At 48.0% G+C, this 17611-nt stretch overlaps 2 protein-coding genes across 8 annotated transcripts in view; one reads left to right on the top strand and one right to left on the bottom strand.

The window, feature by feature from the left end:
- Nucleotides 1–2278, bottom strand: part of slc44a1b (solute carrier family 44 member 1b) — a 24327-nt gene extending 22049 nt beyond the window's left edge. For 6 of the 7 annotated variants that reach the window (XR_014597182.1, XR_014597183.1, XR_014597184.1 and 3 more), the window contains exons 1-2: nucleotides 2150–2278; nucleotides 560–649 (exon numbers count right to left, since the gene is read on the bottom strand). Coding sequence is in view for 2 of the 7 variants with exons in the window: in XM_084009866.1 (XP_083865992.1) it covers nucleotides 560–649; nucleotides 2150–2206 (147 nt within the window). In the remaining 5 variants the exon portion in view is untranslated. Of the gene's footprint in view, nucleotides 1–559; nucleotides 650–964; nucleotides 1282–2149 lie in introns of those variants that run through there. The other variant, XM_084009867.1, reaches the window with a different exon arrangement.
- Nucleotides 2279–4266: 1988 nt separating this feature from the next.
- The window catches only part of abca1b (ATP-binding cassette, sub-family A (ABC1), member 1B), a 57429-nt gene continuing 44084 nt past the window's right edge, over nucleotides 4267–17611 (top strand). The window contains exons 1-8 of the mRNA XM_084009841.1: nucleotides 4267–4422; nucleotides 5444–5538; nucleotides 6683–6776; nucleotides 10374–10515; nucleotides 10755–10873; nucleotides 12983–13104; nucleotides 14249–14452; nucleotides 15899–15988. Of these exons, the coding sequence (XP_083865967.1) occupies nucleotides 5473–5538; nucleotides 6683–6776; nucleotides 10374–10515; nucleotides 10755–10873; nucleotides 12983–13104; nucleotides 14249–14452; nucleotides 15899–15988 (837 nt within the window). The 5' untranslated portion in view covers nucleotides 4267–4422; nucleotides 5444–5472. The remainder of the gene's footprint in view (nucleotides 4423–5443; nucleotides 5539–6682; nucleotides 6777–10373; nucleotides 10516–10754; nucleotides 10874–12982; nucleotides 13105–14248; nucleotides 14453–15898; nucleotides 15989–17611) is intronic.

Genomic DNA, 17611 nt, shown 5'->3' with positions numbered 1-17611 from the left:
TGAGGACCATGGCCCTGGGCCCCTCATAATGACAGTCCCTGGGCTCCTCATAATGAAGGGCCCTGGGCCCCTCATAATGACGACCATGGCCCCCTCATAATGATGACCATGGCCCCCTCATAATGACGGGCCCTGGGCCCCTCAATGAAGGGCCCTGGGCCCCTCATAATGACAGGCCCTGGGCCCCTCATAATGAGGACCATGGCCCTGGGCCCCTCATAATGAGGCCCTGGGCCCCTCATGATGAGGCGCCCTGGGCCCTTCATAATGACGACCATGGCCCCCTCATAATGACGGGCCCTGGGCCCCTCAATGAAGGGCCCTGGGCCCCTCATAATGAGGCCCTGGGCCCCTCACAATGATGACCATGGCCCCCTCATAATGACGGGCCCTGGGCCCCTCATAATGGCGGGCCCTGGGCCCCTCATAATGGATACAGGAAGTGTGATGGCTGGCTCCACTACAGGAACACCAATTTACTGGTAGCTCAGAAATCAATCCGTTGACATGATCAATAAGCGATGATGTAAACATGGAGGGGCGCGAGGCGGCTGGTTACCATGCCGACGCAGAAGACGGTGAAGAGCAGGAACCAGGGCAGGTCTGTGCAGCTCCGGTCCTCCAGCGGTCTCCATTCTCTCTTTGTCCTCTGAAACACACAAACACACGATCACACTGGGACCGGAGCCCGGCCTGCAGGACCGGAGCCCGATCAGTTCATCAGATCATATACGTTGAACCGGAACAGAGCAGCGGCGGTCCCGGTACAGGCCCCGGTAACCCGTCCCGGCCCCGGAGGAGCTAATTGGATTAGAGGTCCTGGCTGTAATCCCAGGTCGGCCCTCTCTGCTCCCCGGGACCGGGTTCCCGTTCACGGTGGAAAAACAGCCACAGACCGGCGCTCTGCTAAAGGGCATTGGGGGGGGGGGCGAGACCAAGCCGGGCCGGACCGCGCCGTTCTTACCTCCGTGCTACCGCAGCATCCCATTGCAGTCAGGGTGGACGCGCCCGGAGCTTCACGGAGCCTCACGGAGCTTCAGCTCAGCAGCAGCGGCGTCTGGAGCCCGACAGGCGTGGAAAGAGACGGACGGCTCCGTGCACTCTGCCTGCATGCACTCACTGCGCAGCGGCGCGATCCCGGAGGCCGAGCCCGGAGCGGAGGCGTTCCCGACGGTCAGACTGAGCGGTCCGGTCCGCTGAACATGCCACTGTCGGAGCTCCACCGTTACCGTACCGAGCGGGATTAACGGCCGAGGATTTGTCCGCCACACTTCCTGGTGGGCCGTCAGGTGCAGCGGCCATTCATCTCATTGCGCATGCGCAGTTAGCGCCCGTGCAGACGCGGAGAAGCTGAACAACAAACCGTTATACTGACGGAGCTGCACATGTAGTTCCAGGTAAAACCACTGAGTTGAAGTTAACGGCGAGTGGCGCTGTTTCCTCCCCTTCGATGAAAAAACCCCAAATAATTAATAACGCTTTTATTAGTAGTTTTATTTGTTTTCCTTGATTTATGTTTTCATTTATATATTTACAGTTTTATTTGTTTTCTTTTATTGACTTACAGTTTTATTTATGTTTTCTTTTATTTACTTACAGTTTTATTTATGTTTTCTTTTATTGACTTACAGTTTTATTTATGTTTTCTTTTATTTACTTACAGTTTTATTTATGTTTTCTTTTATTGACTTACAGTTTTATTTATGTTTTCTTTTATTGCAACACGCACATTTACATATACACATCTTCAAGTTTATTTATTGAAACATCCTGAAGTCACACACGGTGTTATGTTTTTTTGTATATTTTCTGACAATACTTCTGTAGATTACTTTTAATGTTCATTGTTCTGTACTTTATTGAGCTTTATTGATCAGAATTCCTCTCATCCAACCCTGATCGGCTCATGTTATCATCGTTGAGCATGAGGATGTGGTGGTTGGGCACCACATTTAAGTGTTTTATTGTTATTGTTGAGTTGTTGTGATGGTGATTCAATCTTTATTCATAAAGTCGTCATGTTTTATATTAAATATGAATCCATTAATCCTGAGAAACTATACAGTGTTTCTATCTTCGGCTCCCAGTTTTATCAAGACGAGATGTTCGATGTTTCACAATTAAAACCAGTAAAATCATCTTTATTTACCTTTATCCTGAGAATAACCTGCTGCTGAGAGCTTGAGGAGAGACGCTTAGGGTCCATGTTCCTGGAGGGTCCCCGAGAGTCCTGGATGATCCTAGAGAGTCCTGGATGATGCGAGAGAGTCCTGCAGAGTCCTGGTGTTGCTGTGAGACTGAGAAAAGCAGCGATGTGGGTCTGATCAGCCTGCAGAGGACAGAGAGCTTTTGTCCTTTTGTTTGCTGTTGTACCAGGCTGAACACTGAGTGTGTACGTGTGTGTGTGTGTGTGTGTGTGTGTGTGTGTGTGTGTGTGTGCGTGTGTTCAGTAGAAGTATTAGTTGTAGCTGTAATAGTAGTTGTAGTCGTAATAATAGTAGTGGTAGTAGTAGTAGTAGCTACAAACCTAAACCCCCCACTCCGTCAACGACCTGCGACTTGCAAATTAACTGAACGAGTTCGACTGTGGCTTGAGAGACAAAGGGACAGTCCTGACACCCCCGAGACACCCTCTCTCATTTCACCAACCCGCCCACCCCAGCTCAGCAGGACCCGGGCCCTCTCCACTTCACACCTCTGCCCCCCCTCCCCCCGCTACCACAGTGATGACTCCTGCAGGAGAGGGACGTCCACAAGCTCTTTAAGAGCCAGAAGTCTTTCTGCAAAGCAGCGGGACCAGACTCTGTGTCTTCATCCACCCTGAGCTGCGCTGGCCAGCTGTCCCCAAAAAGCCAAGGACCACAGGACTGAAAGACTACAGACCCGTTGCCCTGACCTCAGAGGTCATGAAGTCGTTTGAACGCCTTGTGCTGTCCCACCTGAAATCCTTAACTAACCCACTCCTGGACCCACTGCAGTTCGTCTACAGAGCCAACAGGTCACTTGGGCGAATTTGGGTAGACAGTGGAGACAGTGGAGATAGCCGTGGATTTCAGGAAGAACCCAGCCCCACCATCACTGTGTGCCTCTCCAGTCGACTCTCTGGAGTCCTGCCGTTTCCTGGGCACCATCATCACCCAGGACCTACACATCAGATCCCTCACCAACAAAGCTCAACAGAGAATGTTCTTCCTGTGGGAGCTGAAGAAATTCAACCTGCCAAAGACGATGATGGTGCACTTCCACACCTCCATCATCGGGTCCATCGCTCCTCCTCCATCACCGCCTGGTACGCTGCTGCCACTGCTAAGGGCAAGAGCAGAGTGCAGCGTATCATCCTCTCTGCTGAGAAGGTGATTGGCAGCAATCTTCCATCCCTTCAGGACCTGCACAGCTCCAGGGCTCTGAGGCGTGCAGGTAGGATTGTGGCCGACCGCTCCCATCCCAGTCAGTCTTTTTGACCCTCTTCCCTCTGGCAGGAGGCTGCAGTCCATCAGGACCAAAACCTCCCGCTACATGAACAGTTTCTTCCCTTCCACAGTGGGGGTCCTCAACAAGTCCCGGGTCCCCCACCCCCACTGACCCTGACTCCTGCACGCTTGCACTTGCACTCATACCCACCACTTTATTACTTTACTATTGGTACTCTTCTTTTTTTTGCACATTCCTGTACAACACTTTCATCTTTATTTATCAATCATTCCGCACTTTATGTCCCTGTTTGTTTATATCATTTGTTTATATTGTATATTTTATAGTCATTGTTTGTTTATTGTTGTATGTGTATGTACAATGTATGCACCTTATTCACCAAGACAAATTCCTCGTTGGTGTAAAATCCTTCTTGGTAAGAAATCTGTTTCTGATTCTGATTCTGAGATGTCGGTGTATTAGTACTAGTATTAACAGTGGAACTCGCTGTAGTAGTGGTAGTAGTACTAGAAGTAAGTCATATTTACCTCCAGTCTATTTTGTTCCCGGATCAAATTGATCAAATTAAAATTATTTTAGTGTGAAACATCAGCTGTTTGATCTTTATTGTGAAACATTGAGCCCATTGACTGACAGTAACCCTCTCCAACCGCGTCCACTTCCGCTAACTGAAACCGGAAGTTCAGGTCGAGTTCAACGAGACGAGAAGGAAATAAATGTTTCAATACAAAACAGTATTTCAACCTTAAACAAGCTTTTATCAAGTATTTGTACTACGCATACTACTTATAACAATAATGCTACTACTGTTGTTTTATCAGCCCTATCATCAATTGGTGCACGTGCTTTATTTTGAAGGGTGTAAGCGGAAGCGCCGTGATCAATGCGCGTCGATTGACTCCGGTGAGTCTGACTGGAGTTTCCAGCCGCAGCTCGAGGAGCAGCAGATGCTGCCGGAGGAGAGCGGAGGAGGACCCTGAACACAACACGGTGGGTGACGTTCACTGTTTGAGTAACTTTATTTAAAGTCTGTCGAGGTTGGATGAGATGTCACGTGCTCATCAGTGGAGTTTCGCGACTTTCTACTTGTGGACCCTTCGGGGTCTGAAGTTCCAGAGAAAGTAGCGGACTTGGCTCCTTGTGGACCCTTGTGGGTCTGCAACAGTAAGCCTCGCGGGGTGTTTGCGTCCCGACACGAGACGTGACGTTTCCATGCAGTTCAGAGTCTCTGACGTCAGAAGAAATCAGGAAAATGACGCGTTTCTCCGTTAAAGGACTAAAGAAACGTTTAAATGTTTACGAATGTGGAGCTGCAGGCTGCATGTTGACCACTGGAGGCGCTGCAGCAATTACTTTATTAACACACTTCAAAAACTTTCATGACGTCTGTCAGAATAATAAAGTTTAATATGAAGAAACTGTAGAAATGAAATAATAATAATAATTTGAGTTTGAATGTTTGAGTGAGTACTTTGAACTTTCAGACGTTCAGTTGTTCAGTGTGTGTGTGTGTGAGAGAGAGAGACACTTTAAAAAGGGGTCAATATATAATCACTTGGTTGATTTCATCATCATCTTCATGAGTGTGTTAATGACTCCGCCCACTGTGAATGAGTAGCTGCAGGGGGGGGGGGGGGGGGGGGTCAGACATGATCAATCAGTTTCATATTCATTTGATGTAACTCAGTTTACATTTATCTATTTTTCATATTTGTATTCTATTAGATTGTGGAGATGTATATGTATCTCTGTCTCTCTCTCTCACTCACACACTGATGACAGAAAAGCAGCCTGCACATCTGTGTGTGTGTGCGTGTGTGTGTGTGTGTGTGTGTGTGTGTGTGTGTGTGTGTGTGTGTGTGCGCGTGTGTGTGTGTGTGTGTGTGTGCGTGTGTGTGTGTGTGTGTGCGCGTGTGTGCGTGCGTGCGTGTGGAGTATAGTATCAGCTGTGACCTTTGACCCCGGTACCTTTGAGCTGTGTGCTGGCTCTCATCCAGTGTGTTTCATGCAGATCGACGGTTGCAGCAGAGAGACGAGGACATGTCTGTCTCTACACAGCTGGGTCTGCTGCTGTGGAAGAACTTCACCTTCAGACGCAGACAGACGGTCAGTCTCTCCTTCTTCTTCTCCTTCTCCTTCTCCTTCTTCTTCTCCTTCTCCTCCTCCTTCTTCTTCTCCTTCTCCTCCTCCTCCTTCTTCTTTTCCTCCTTCTTCTCGTTCTCCTTCTTCTTCTTCTTCTTCTTCTCCTTCTTCTCCTTCTTCTTCTCCTTCTTCTCCTTCTTCTTCTCTTTCTCCTCCTCCTTCTTCTTCTCCTTCTCCTCCTCCTTCTTCTTCTCCTCCTTCTTCTCGTTCTCCTTCTTCTTCTTCTCCTTCTTCTCCTTCTCCTTCTTCTCTTTCTTCTTCTTCCTTGTCTTCTCCTCTTTCTTCTCCTTCTCCTTCTTCTTCTTCCTTGTCTTCTCCTCTTTCTTCTCCTTCTCCTCCTCTTTCTCCTCCTTCTTTGTCTGTGTTATCTGATGCTCTCATCATTAGAACATGCTGATTCATTTCTCCTTTAATCAATAGATGTGTGCTGATAGTTTATAGGGGATCTTTAGATCATTTAAAGGGACAGTAGTGATATTTGCTGTCCTCGACCACAGCAGACTTCACTGACAGAAACACCGCTTTTAGATCTCAGAACACAGGAGAGTCTGGTCCACTGCTGGCTCCATCAGTTACTAACCATCTCACTGACTAACCAACAACTAATTAACCAACCAACTAATTATCTAACTCACTGACCATATAACTAGACAACCAACTAACTAACTTACCACCAAACCATCTATCTAACTAACTAACCAACCGAAGGAGGCACTGTGTTCTGGGAGCTAAAATCACTGTTTAAGTCAATGGAGTCTGGTGTCTCCGTCCACCAGGAAGCTAAAGACAGGAACTTCATTAGCTGAGAAAAAAGGATTGATGAGTCGTCAATTTAAAAGGAGGTCAAAGGTCACAGCCTCCTGATATGAGCTGAGGCATCATGGCTGATTTATAATCTGTCCTTGTTTCTGTTGTTGAGTCTTATCGATCGATCACTCGTCATTCATTATTAATGACTTCTAATAATAAAGACAAGAAGCTCCTGTGTGTGTGTGTGTGTGTGTGTGTGTGTGTGTGTGTGTGTGTGTGTGTGTGTGTGTGTGTGTGTGTGTGTGTGTGTGTGTGTGTGTGTGTGTGTGTTTTAATGATTTCCTGTCTCTGGTTGCAGCTTCAGCTCCTGGTGGAGATCATCTGGCCGCTCTTCATCTTCTTCATCCTCATCGCTGTGCGGCTGAACTATCCCCCCTACGAACAGCATGAGTGTGAGTCTCAGAAACTTTATTGACATTCTGTATCTGGTCCAGTGCCTTGCTCAGGGGCCCCTTAGGGCTAATGATGATGTTTCACTTCCAGCAAACATTATGTTTTAACATGTGAAAGACTGATGGCTTAAAAATAGTTTGAGGTTTTATTTTAACATAAATGTTTTATTCGATTATATTTCTGTCAGAAATGTCCTTCAGTGTCCACTTTAATGATGCAGAGCCTCACCTTGGATTCACTTGATCTAGAGACCCACATAAGCTGGTTCATCACAGCTGGAGGAACCAGAATAAAGTATTGATCTGTGATTTAATATCAATAACCAGATGAAAAGGATGCTGAAATAACTCCATCATGATGGTGATCAGTAAAAAGTGCTGAGTCATGCTTTGTTAGGTCTGTCTGCAAGACCCCAAGATAACTACTGTTAAAACGCTGGTTTTCTGAATGGAGTCTGGTTGATGGGTGCTAGGCTACCTTAAAGCCCTGATTATGCTTCCGCGTAGTGATCGCGCAACGGCCACGCAGTTGCTTGGAGACCGTGATGGTTCTGCGTTGGGTTTACGTGTCGAAATGCAATTTAATGCCACACCGGTAAAGGGCGCTATGTTTTTTGTAAAGACTGACCGACCGACCGAGACTCTTGGCGTATATCATCGTAAGCCTCGTTATAGCCTATTTGTTTACCTGCCGGCTTTAAACATCCACATTTTTCAGAACTTGGTGTTTTATTTCTTTGTGCAAAAGCGACAAGGTGCAAACAATAAAACAAGGTGAAAACAATAAGAGTAGCCTTTTAAACGTTTAAATGGCGGTGTTTATGAGTGGAAACCGGATAGCGGTCTCCAGCGGATGTAGTTAGCGGACCAATCACAGCCAATGCCGCTGCGTTGGTGTTGCGTCGCCTCGACGCGCGTCTAGGATTTTTGGGAGGCACACGTCAGGCCCTTGCGTTGGACGTAAGGGGGGTCCGCAAGGACTTAAGGGGTCGACGCGGAAGCATAACTCAGCCTTAACATTGTAGCTGCTCCATCAACACTCCAAATAAGGTCATCTAGACATAAATACAGCAGAGACCTGGTTGTTTGGACCACAGACAGTCTCTGGTTCCTCCACATAGTCTGATCTGGTCTCTGGACTCATGTGGGCTACTATCTAGACATCTGGGGGACCACAGACAGTCTCTGGTTCCTCCACATAGTCTGGTCTGGTCTCTGGACTAATGTGAGCTACTATCTAGACCTCTGGGGGACCACAGATAGTCTCTGGTTCCTCCACATAGTCTGGTCTGGTCTCTGGACTAATGTGAGCTACTATCTAGACCTCTGGGGGACCACAGACAGTCTCTGGTTCCTCCACATAGTCTGGTCTGGTCTCTGGACTCATGTGGGCTACTATCTATACCTCTAGGGGACCACAGACAGTCTCTGGTTCCTCCACATAGTCTGGTCTGGTCTCTGGACTCATGTGGGCTACTATCTATACCTCTAGGGGACAGCAGACAGCCTCTGGTAACTGTCTCACATTGTCTCACGCTGTCTCACTGACTTACATTGTCTCACTGTCTCCTGTCCTCCCGTTGTCTCTCAGGGTGAGACAATGGGAGGACAGGAGACAATGAGACAATAGAAACCCTGGGCTGAGACCTGGTGGTGGTCTTGGCGGTGCTGGTAGGGTGACCAGATGTCCCGCTTTGTGCGGGACTGCACAGCATTTTCATCACATTTTCCGCGTCCCGCATATTGAGATGATGTCCCGCAATTTGATTGGCAGCTGTAGTTTTTTATTTACGTCTGGCTTTTATCCAATGGCTGCGTAGAAAACAGAGAAGGCTGTCATTACCGTCATTACGGGGCTGTTTGTTTGATGCTGATGCTGTCAATCAAACTGGGCACACGTTCGTTTTCTGCGAACTTTGCCAGAGTTATTTTTCTGTTTCACATGGCGGGGAATACGATGTCAAGCGACACAGTATATGCGACACTCACAAGAAACGTGTGGCTCAGAAAGAGAAAACCCGATCTATGGATGTATTCCTGCTGAAACCCAAAGACGACTGCTGCCAGACAGATAAGGTAACATCAGCGGAAATAACCAACGTTTACCACTAGGTGCAGCACTCTCAGTCATACAGATCAGAAGACTGTGGTAATAAGCTAGCACCGGTCATGTTTCCAGACTCAGAGATTGCAAAAAAAATGTCCTGTGGTCGCACAAAAGCGGCGTCCATAGTTACAGATGTGCTTGCACCTGCCTCTGTAGAGACTTGTTTGAGAGAATTAAAAACACCAATAGTTCAGCTCCAAAGTGACAAAAACACACACACGCCATTTTTTAACAGTTAGATATACATTATATCAAAATGTTAGACTCCCTCTCAGCATTGGTAATGTGTCCCACATTGTCCCACACAAACATAATCTTTGTCCCACATTTGGTTTGTTGGGATCTGGTCACCCTAGGTGCTGGTTGAACCCTCATGGTGTTAATAAATTAAATGTAGCTTCAGGCAATGTTTTTACTGGAGGAACAAAACCTGACAGACTGGAAACACAAAGATCAGGTCCTCTTAGGCTTCTGGGTCCTTTCAGGGTTCAGGACTCTGACCGACCGAGACCAGGACAAAGGTAGACCACGTTGGACCCTGTTGGAGTGCAGGAAGCTGCTGCTCTTGTGTTTCTCTGAAGCTGCAGTCGAATATTTGTGAAGTGATTCAGCAGCTTTGAGTTGAGACGTGTTGAAACGTGTCAGTTTAGAGAGAAAAGTTCACTTCAGGCTTCAATGTTCATAAGGCAGCTCCACCAAGTCCACCAAGTCTGTCTCCATGTGGTCCTGTCAGAGACCTTCAGAGCCTTAAATCCTTCACACGGTTAGCTATCATTAGATCTTACATTAGAATCTACCATATTTTCATGCCACATTACACTGGTTACAGACTAAGACCGGACCAAGGTCTGGTGGTCTCTCTTCCTCACCGCTGGTCCAGCAGAGATTATATTCTCATCATAAAACAGTGAAAACCACATAGTTTAGTGCAGAAGAGATTCAGTTGACTGAGTCATAAAAGTAATAAAGGTCAAAAGGGGTCAGATGAACTGATGAATAGATGAAGGAGTGAGTCTATGGGTAAAGTGTCCGGCTGGATTATGGTTTTAATCAGCATCTGTGTGTGAGAGGGTGAACTGACCCGTTATCTAATCTGCTGAGATTGAAAGAGGCCAGTTGGCATCGTAAAGGTTCCTAAAGGTTCTCTGATAGCAGCGTCTTCAGGTTCTCTGATAGCAGCGTCTTGGCTCTGCCGATGGGGGGGGTAAAGGTCGTGGCGAGTGGCGTCCTCCACCTCGCCTCACTGCTGATGCTGCTGCCGATGATAATCAGATGATAATAAAGCGTTCCCAGGTTATCTACTCGAGGGTGTCCGGGTGTACCAGTGGACCGTCGGTTCCAACGCAGCAGGAAGATAAAACGGCCTCTGAGAGGCGGCACGTGGATCGTCACAAATGCCATCACATGTTCACGTAGCGCTGGACTGGAGGATGTTTCTGTCAGACTTTTACTTTGCTAAAAGAGTCACTTCCTGTTTCTTGTGTTTGAAGGTCATTTCCCCAACAAGGCGATGCCGTCGGCCGGCACGCTGCCGTGGCTCCAGGGGATCCTCTGCAACGCCAACAACCCCTGCTTCAGGAGTCCGACGCCGGGCGAGTCTCCGGGCGTCGTCGGCAACTTCAACGACTCCATGTGAGAACGCTTTAGAGGCTTTTATTCTGAAAATCTAGTCGACTAGAAAAGCCTTCCTTTTATGGGAATTTAGACAAATAAACTCCATAGTGTATATAGATATGTATATATTTATGAATGGTGATTAATCAATATTAATCCACAGCTACCCCAAGATTAATCTGATTAAAATGTATAATCAAGCCCTTCATAGAAAATAATGTAATATCAACATAAAACTGCTGATTCTGTGTTTTCAGAATTTCCCGTCTGTTTTCGGACGCTAAGAAGATTCTTCTGTACAGTCAGAACGATAAAAACCTGGATGGATTTAAGGAGCTGGCTCAGGCTCTGCGGGTGCTGCAGGAGAGCCGATCAGGTAGGAACCAGAACCAGAACCAGGTTCATCAGGTTCAGCTACATAGTTAGTGAGAATCAGAACACATTAGTTTAACGTCAGTTTCCTTCTGGAAAACTGGAACAAACTAGACTAAACCAGATTGTGAACTAGAGGGTTGTGAGAGTCCAGATCAGGGTCCCCCCATCAGGGTCCCCCCGGGCTCTCAAGGTCCTGGGGTGTGTTTGACTATTTATATTGTTTAATGAGGAAGGAATCTGATGTATTAGCGGAGATGTGACCCCCCCTCCCACCAGACTGGCCCGGAGGTCAGACCCCCCTAGACTGGTCCCCCTAGACTGGTCCGAAGGTCAGACCCCCCCTTGACTGGTCCGGAGGTCAGACCCCCCTAGACTGGTCTGTAGGTCAGACCCCCCTAGACTGGTCTGTAGGTTTGAACCCCCAGAATGAGTCTTTCTTCCCGACTAGTTCAACCTAGAATGAATGTGACTGATACCGGAGTCTGTCCACTGTCTCTCTGCTGGACTCTGTCCCTGTCCATTGATTGGATCAGCATCACCTACGAATAAAAACAGAGTATTTAACTTAAGTTTTTAACTTTGGTCTTAATTGTTATTGTTTATATAAAAAGTAATTTTCAGTCAGAACATTTAAACGTTTCTGCAGCAGTTTCAGAGCTCAGCAGGTTTTGGGTCGTCCCCCTTTTGGTGGTAGATTTTTCCATCTCATTGAACAAAAAGAATTTGCTCCTTTTGTGTGTTAATTATGAGTTTAGTGTCTCTGTGGGGGGCGTTTCTTTTCTCCACCTGCTCAGACCTGCTGGCTCTCTGTGGAGCTTTATTCCCTCTGAAACGTCTGACAGGACCAGACACGGAAGGTTCACCTGGGAAAACCTTCTCAGAGGGATCTCAGGTCAGAACCAGAGACTCAGACCAGGGCCAGAGACTCAGACCACAACCAGTGACTCAAGTCAGAACCAGAGACTCAGACCAGGGCCAGAGACTCAGACCAGGGCCAGAGACTCAGGTCAGAACCAGAGACTAAAACCAGAACCAGAGGCTCAGTCCAGAAGCAGAGACTGAGACCAGGACCAGAGACTCAGCAGGTCTGTCAGTGTGTCGTCTGTCTTCACGCTGAGTCCAGACGCGTCTCTGATGAAAACAGTTTATTCAGCTGCAGTTTGTCCTCATTCAAAGGTTTCAGGTTCATTTAACTCCGAAACCTTTAGTTCATATACATGTATAAGTATATGTGTGTGTGTGTGTGTATAAATATATATACACAGTATATACAGTATATATATACATAGACACACACAGTTATTAATATATACACATGTATATGTATATATATTAATAAATAAATCTGGTGTTAGTCCTGGTTCTAGTCCTGCTTGTAGTCCTGGTGCTAGTCCTCATGTTATTCCTGGTACTAGTCCCAGTCCCGGTTGTAGTCCTGGTACTAGTCCTGCTTGTAGTCCTGGTTTTGGTCCTGTAAAGGGGTTCTATATAGTGGCCTCAGAGACCTGTCTGTAGTCTAATAAATTCTCTGTGATTGGATCAGACGTGGTTCTCAGTTGGAGCTCATTTGACCAATCACATCACTCTGAGCTGCTGGTGTCAGACATGTGACCTGTCACTAACCGTGTTAGTTCACCTCAGGTCCTGGACTCTACTGAGTCCAGGGTCCTGGACTCTACTGGGTTCGTCCCGTTGTGTCCTCCAGTATTACTAATCAGATCATTGGTTTCAGTAAATAAATCACATAAATAGTTTGGGATGGTCCTGGTCCTGGTCCTGGGCCTAGTCCTGGTTCCAGCTGCCTATTCAGATCCATAGAAGAGGGTCTGGGGGACTTTGTCTGTAAACAGTCAGGGTGATGCAGGTTTGTTCCACCTGAGTGGAAAGTTCGTCTCCAGGCGAGTGAAGACATGCACAACTGCAACAGTGATAAACCTGCTAATTTGCATACAACACGCCCCCAGGATGCCAAATATGGTCACCACATCCCTCTGTCCATCCTGTACCCTCAGACTCACCTGTAGCTGTTTGTCTCACCTGTACGTCTCACCTGTAGCCTGTAGCGAGGTGGCAGGTGGTTTTGATTTTGATCTTCTTTCTGTTTTTTCAGGATTCAAGTTGAAGCACTTCCTGGGAGACAACGAGACTTTGTCCTCGTTCCTGCTGCGGAACGCCTCGTTGTCTGAAGACGACATCCAACACATCAGAGACGCCGACGTCAACCTGGAGAAGGTGAGGATTGAACCATTATTTAACCTGGAGAAGGTGAGGACTGAACCATTATTTAACCTGGAGAAGGTGAGGACTGAACCATTAGTCAACCTGGAGAAGGTGAAGACTGAGAGGCCGTCCACATGTAGCAAAATGAACTTTTTTTCTCCGCTTTTCCTTGGCGTTGTTTCAAGAAAATCTGCATCCAGACGAATCCACTGAAAATGACTCGGCGCGCTGTAGTACATATTCCAGGCCCTTATGCTGCGCTGTTTCTGCTACAAAAATACACCAAAAACGCAGAAGAAGAGACGGAGCGTGACCGGATGTTTGCCATTACTTTGGCACCAAGTGAACGCTACGGCTAATCTCCACCCGATCAATAAACACCCATAAGATGACAATTTGGCCCGTATCAATAAAACCAACAATTAGCACCAACAGCCGTCACCCTAAGGACCTTGACGAGGCGTTGTCACACGTTGGGATGGATTTATTAGACAAATAAATGCCTACATTCATGGAAAGTTAGCTAGCGGTTGTTTGTTAGCATCGTAATAAAGTAGCAAATCTGCAACTTTTTTTCCGGAATACTTTTTTCCTGGCCGAGGGGCGGGCCGATGACGTCATCGTATTCGTTTTTGCCGTCTACATGAAAATGAACACGAAATGGAGAGGTGCCATCTTTTTCTTTTCCACCCTGAGAGCTGGTTTCAAAAAAGTGTGTTTTCAGGCCGCAAAAACCATCCAAAAATCCATGTGGACGGCCGGCCAAGACTTGTGCGTTTACCCGCAAAAAACTTTTCCATGTGGACAGGGCCTGAACCATTAGTCAATCTGGGGAAGGTGAGGACTGAACCATTACTCTGGGGGGTTTAGCTCAGGAGGTAGAGCAGGTTGGCTGGCAACCGCAAGATTGCCAGTTTGATCCCCGGCTCCTCCTAGCTGAGTGCCTGGTGTCCCTGAGCAAGACACCTCACCCTAATTGCTCCTGACGAGCTGGCTGTCGCCCTGCGTGGTTGACTCCGCCGTCGGTGTGTGAATGTGTGAGTGAATGGGTGAATGACAGTCATTAATGTAAAGCGCTTTGGATAAAAGCTCTATATAAATGAGGCCATTTTACTCTTCTAATACTAATGAACCTCCTCACCTGTGTCTGTCTCAGGTCCTCCTGAAAGGTGTCGGGGTCCACCTGAGGGACATGTGTCCCAGGAAGGGGGGCAAGCAGAGTCTGGAGGACTTTGTAACGATCTCAGACCAGCAGGTCTCCATGCTGGTCCAGGAAGTGATCTGCCGGGCGCCGGCGGTCTGGCTGAACCATGCTGAGAACCACTTCCTGAACAACCTGGACTTCCTGAGACCCATCCAGGTGACAGGACACCTGCTGGAAGGCCTCTGGTCACATTACACAGCACAGAGCTCTTTTGATTGAACAACATCAGGGGTCACATGATTCATTCCAATCAATCAATATTCTTAACTAAAGACCTTATGGATTCATTCTGAGGGGTGGGTGTGTGTGTGTGTGTGTGTGTGTGTGTGTGTGTGTGTGTGTGTGTGTGTGTGTGTGTGTGTGTGTGTGTGTGTGTGTGTGTGTGTGTGTGTGTGTGTGTGTGTGTGTGTGTGTGAGAGAGTGTGTGTGAGTGTGAGTGTGAGTGTGAGTGTGAGTGTGAGTGTGAGAGAGAGAGAGAGAGAGAGAGAGAGAGAGAGAGAGAGAGAGAGAGAGAGAGAGAGAGAGAGAGAGAGAGAGAGAGAGAGAGAGAGAGAGAGAGAGAGAGAGAGAGAGAGAGAGAGAGAGAGTGTGTGTGTGAGTGAGAGGTGTGTGTGTGTGTGTGTGTGTGTGTGTGAGGTGTGTGAGGTGTGTGGGAGGAGGCGTGTCCCAGCCCGTCTCCCTCTCTCTCTCTTCTTGTAGCCTCGGGTGTGTGTGTGTGTGTGTGTGTGTGTGTGTGTGTGTGTGTGTGTGTGTGTGTGTGTGTGTGTGTGTGTGTGTGTGTGTGTGTGTGTGTGTGTGTGTGTGTGTGTGTGTGTGTGTGTGTGTTGCTTCGCCGCCCGTCAGCGAGGCGTCGTCTCTTTTGTGTTCACAAATCTACGAGCTGCCGACTGGCTGAGTGAAACTGGACGTTTCCACGGCAACGAGAGCAATCCTTCAAGGTTTCTAGTTTCAGTAGTTAGAGGAGGATCAGCTGAGAGTTTACATAGAAATACATAAAATAGAACTTATATCCAATATTACGCCACAAAACAAGTTCAGTGTTTCCTCCAATGAAACTGTTACTTTATCACGTTCTGAAAGATTCAGCATATTTTCTGAATCTGTCCAAGTGTCTCCTGTAATCCATTAACACATAATCCACCAGAGACCACGTGTTGAGGTCTGGTTTTACCGGGTTTCTCAGGAACCACCACTTCACCTCAACCAGAGCTTTCTACACTTACTGTGGGGTCTTCCTGCTTTCAGCAGCTTTCCCTCATCAACTTCTCACAGAACTTCATCTGGATTTATGGTAATTTAGTGGGTTTCTGTCTCCCGGCTGCAGTACCACTCTCCACCTGAAGTGGTACTGATGGACCAGCGGGGGCGCTGTTTTACAGAAAAGTCTTATTTAACGCTGTTTAATGTGAAATCTGGTTGTAAATATGAAGTTAACTATGAAAGAAATCACATACACTCAAAGAGATCAGATTATTGTTCACATGAACATACATTTTTACTTTCCTGCTGTTTTAGATTTTTGCAGACATCACTATAATCTATACATGATTGCATCAATAATTAGAATATAATATAATTTGTACTTGTCTCTTTGTCTCTCAGAGGGACCTGAGGTCCGACCCAGAGGCCGTCAAACTGGTTGCCAGGGCAACCAACAACCTCCTGGACAGTCTGGGCTCCCTGGCAGTCGAGGTAAGAAACATGTCCTCTGGTGGACAGACGTGTCCTCCAGTAGAGTCCTCCAGCCCACACCAGCAGCAGAATGGGGTCCCTGGGTTCACTTGGCAATTCTCAGTGTCTCTGAGAGTCTTTGTGTCCACATGAAAGACAGATGAGCTCCAGCTGAACAAAGACTCTCAGCAGGTTTTCTTCTCAGTCTGAACAAACAGACCTTCAGTGTCCAACTCAGTGTCCCTTGTCAAACTCAGTGTCTCTCGTCCAACTCAGTGTCCAGCTCAGTGTACCTCGTCCAACTCAGTGTCCTTTGTCCAACTCAGTGTCCAACTCGGTGTCCCTCGTACAGCTCGGTGTCCCTCGTCCAACTCAGTGTCCAACTCAGTGTCCTTTGTCCAACTTAGTGTCCAGCTCAGTGTCCCTCGTCCAACTCAGTGTCCAATCCGGTGTCCCTCGTCCAGCTCGGTGTCCCTCGTCCAGCTCACTGTCCCTCGTCCAACTCAGTGTCCCTCGTCCAGCTCACTGTCCATGGTCCAACTCAGTGTCCCTTGTTCAGCTCAGTGTCCCTGGTCCAACTCTGTGTCCCTCGTCCAGCTCAGTGTCCAACTCGGTGTCCCTCGTACAGCTCGGTGTCCCTGGTCCAACTCTGTGTCCCTCGTCCAGCTCAGTGTCCCTGGTCCAACTCAGTGTCCAACTCGGTGTCCCTCGTACAGCTCGGTGTCCCTCGTCCAGCTCACTGTCCCTCGTCCAACTCAGTGTCCCTCGTCCAGCTCACTGTCCCTCTTCCAACTCAGTGTCCCTCGTTCAGCTCAGTGTCCCTCGTCCAGTTCACTGTCCCTCGTCCAACTCAGTGTCCCTCGTCCAACTCACTGTCCAGCTCAGTGGGCCTCGTCCAACTCGGTGTCCCTCGTCCAGCTCAGTGTCCCTCGTCCAACTCTGTGTCCCACGTCCAACTCGGTGTCCCTCGTCCAGCTCACTGTCCCTCGTTCAGCTCAGTGTCCCTCTTCCAGCTCAGTGTCCCTAGTCCAACTCCGTGTCCAACTCAGTGTCCTTTTTTCCAACTCAGTGTCCAGCTCAGTGTCCCTCGTCCAACTCAGTGTCCAACTTGGTGTTCCTCGTACAGTTGGTGTCCCTCGTGCAGCTCAGTGTCCCTGGTCCAACTCGGTGTCCCTCGTCCAGCTCACTGTCCCTCGTTCAGCTCAGTGTCCCTCTTCCAGCTCAGTGTCCCTAGTCCAACTCCGTGTCCAACTCAGTGTCCTTTTTTCCAACTCAGTGTCCAGCTCAGTGTCCCTCGTCCAACTCAGTGTCCAACTTGGTGTTCCTCGTACAGTTGGTGTCCCTCGTGCAGCTCAGTGTCCCTGGTCCAACTCAGTGTCCCTCGTCCAGCTCACTGTCCCTTGTCCAACTCGGTGTCCTTCGTCAAGCTCACTGTCCCTGGTCCAACTCTGTGTCCCTCGTCCAGCTCAGTGTCCCTGGTCCAACTCAGTGTCCCTCGTCCAACTCGGTGTCCTGTGTCCAACTCAGTGTCCAACTCGGTGTCCCTCATCCACCTCACTGTCCCTCTTGGAGCTTTGTTGTGTTCAGGCTCTCTGTGTAAGCTTGTTTCTCCCAGAATCCTTTTCTTCAGTCACAAATAACCAA

The sequence above is a fragment of the Eutrigla gurnardus genome (assembly GCF_963514095.1).
Source record: "Eutrigla gurnardus genome assembly, chromosome: 5".
Lineage (NCBI taxonomy): Eukaryota > Metazoa > Chordata > Actinopteri > Perciformes > Triglidae > Eutrigla > Eutrigla gurnardus.
The sequence above is the reverse complement of the archived record's forward strand: the minus strand, read 5'-3'. Positions and strand labels throughout refer to the sequence as shown.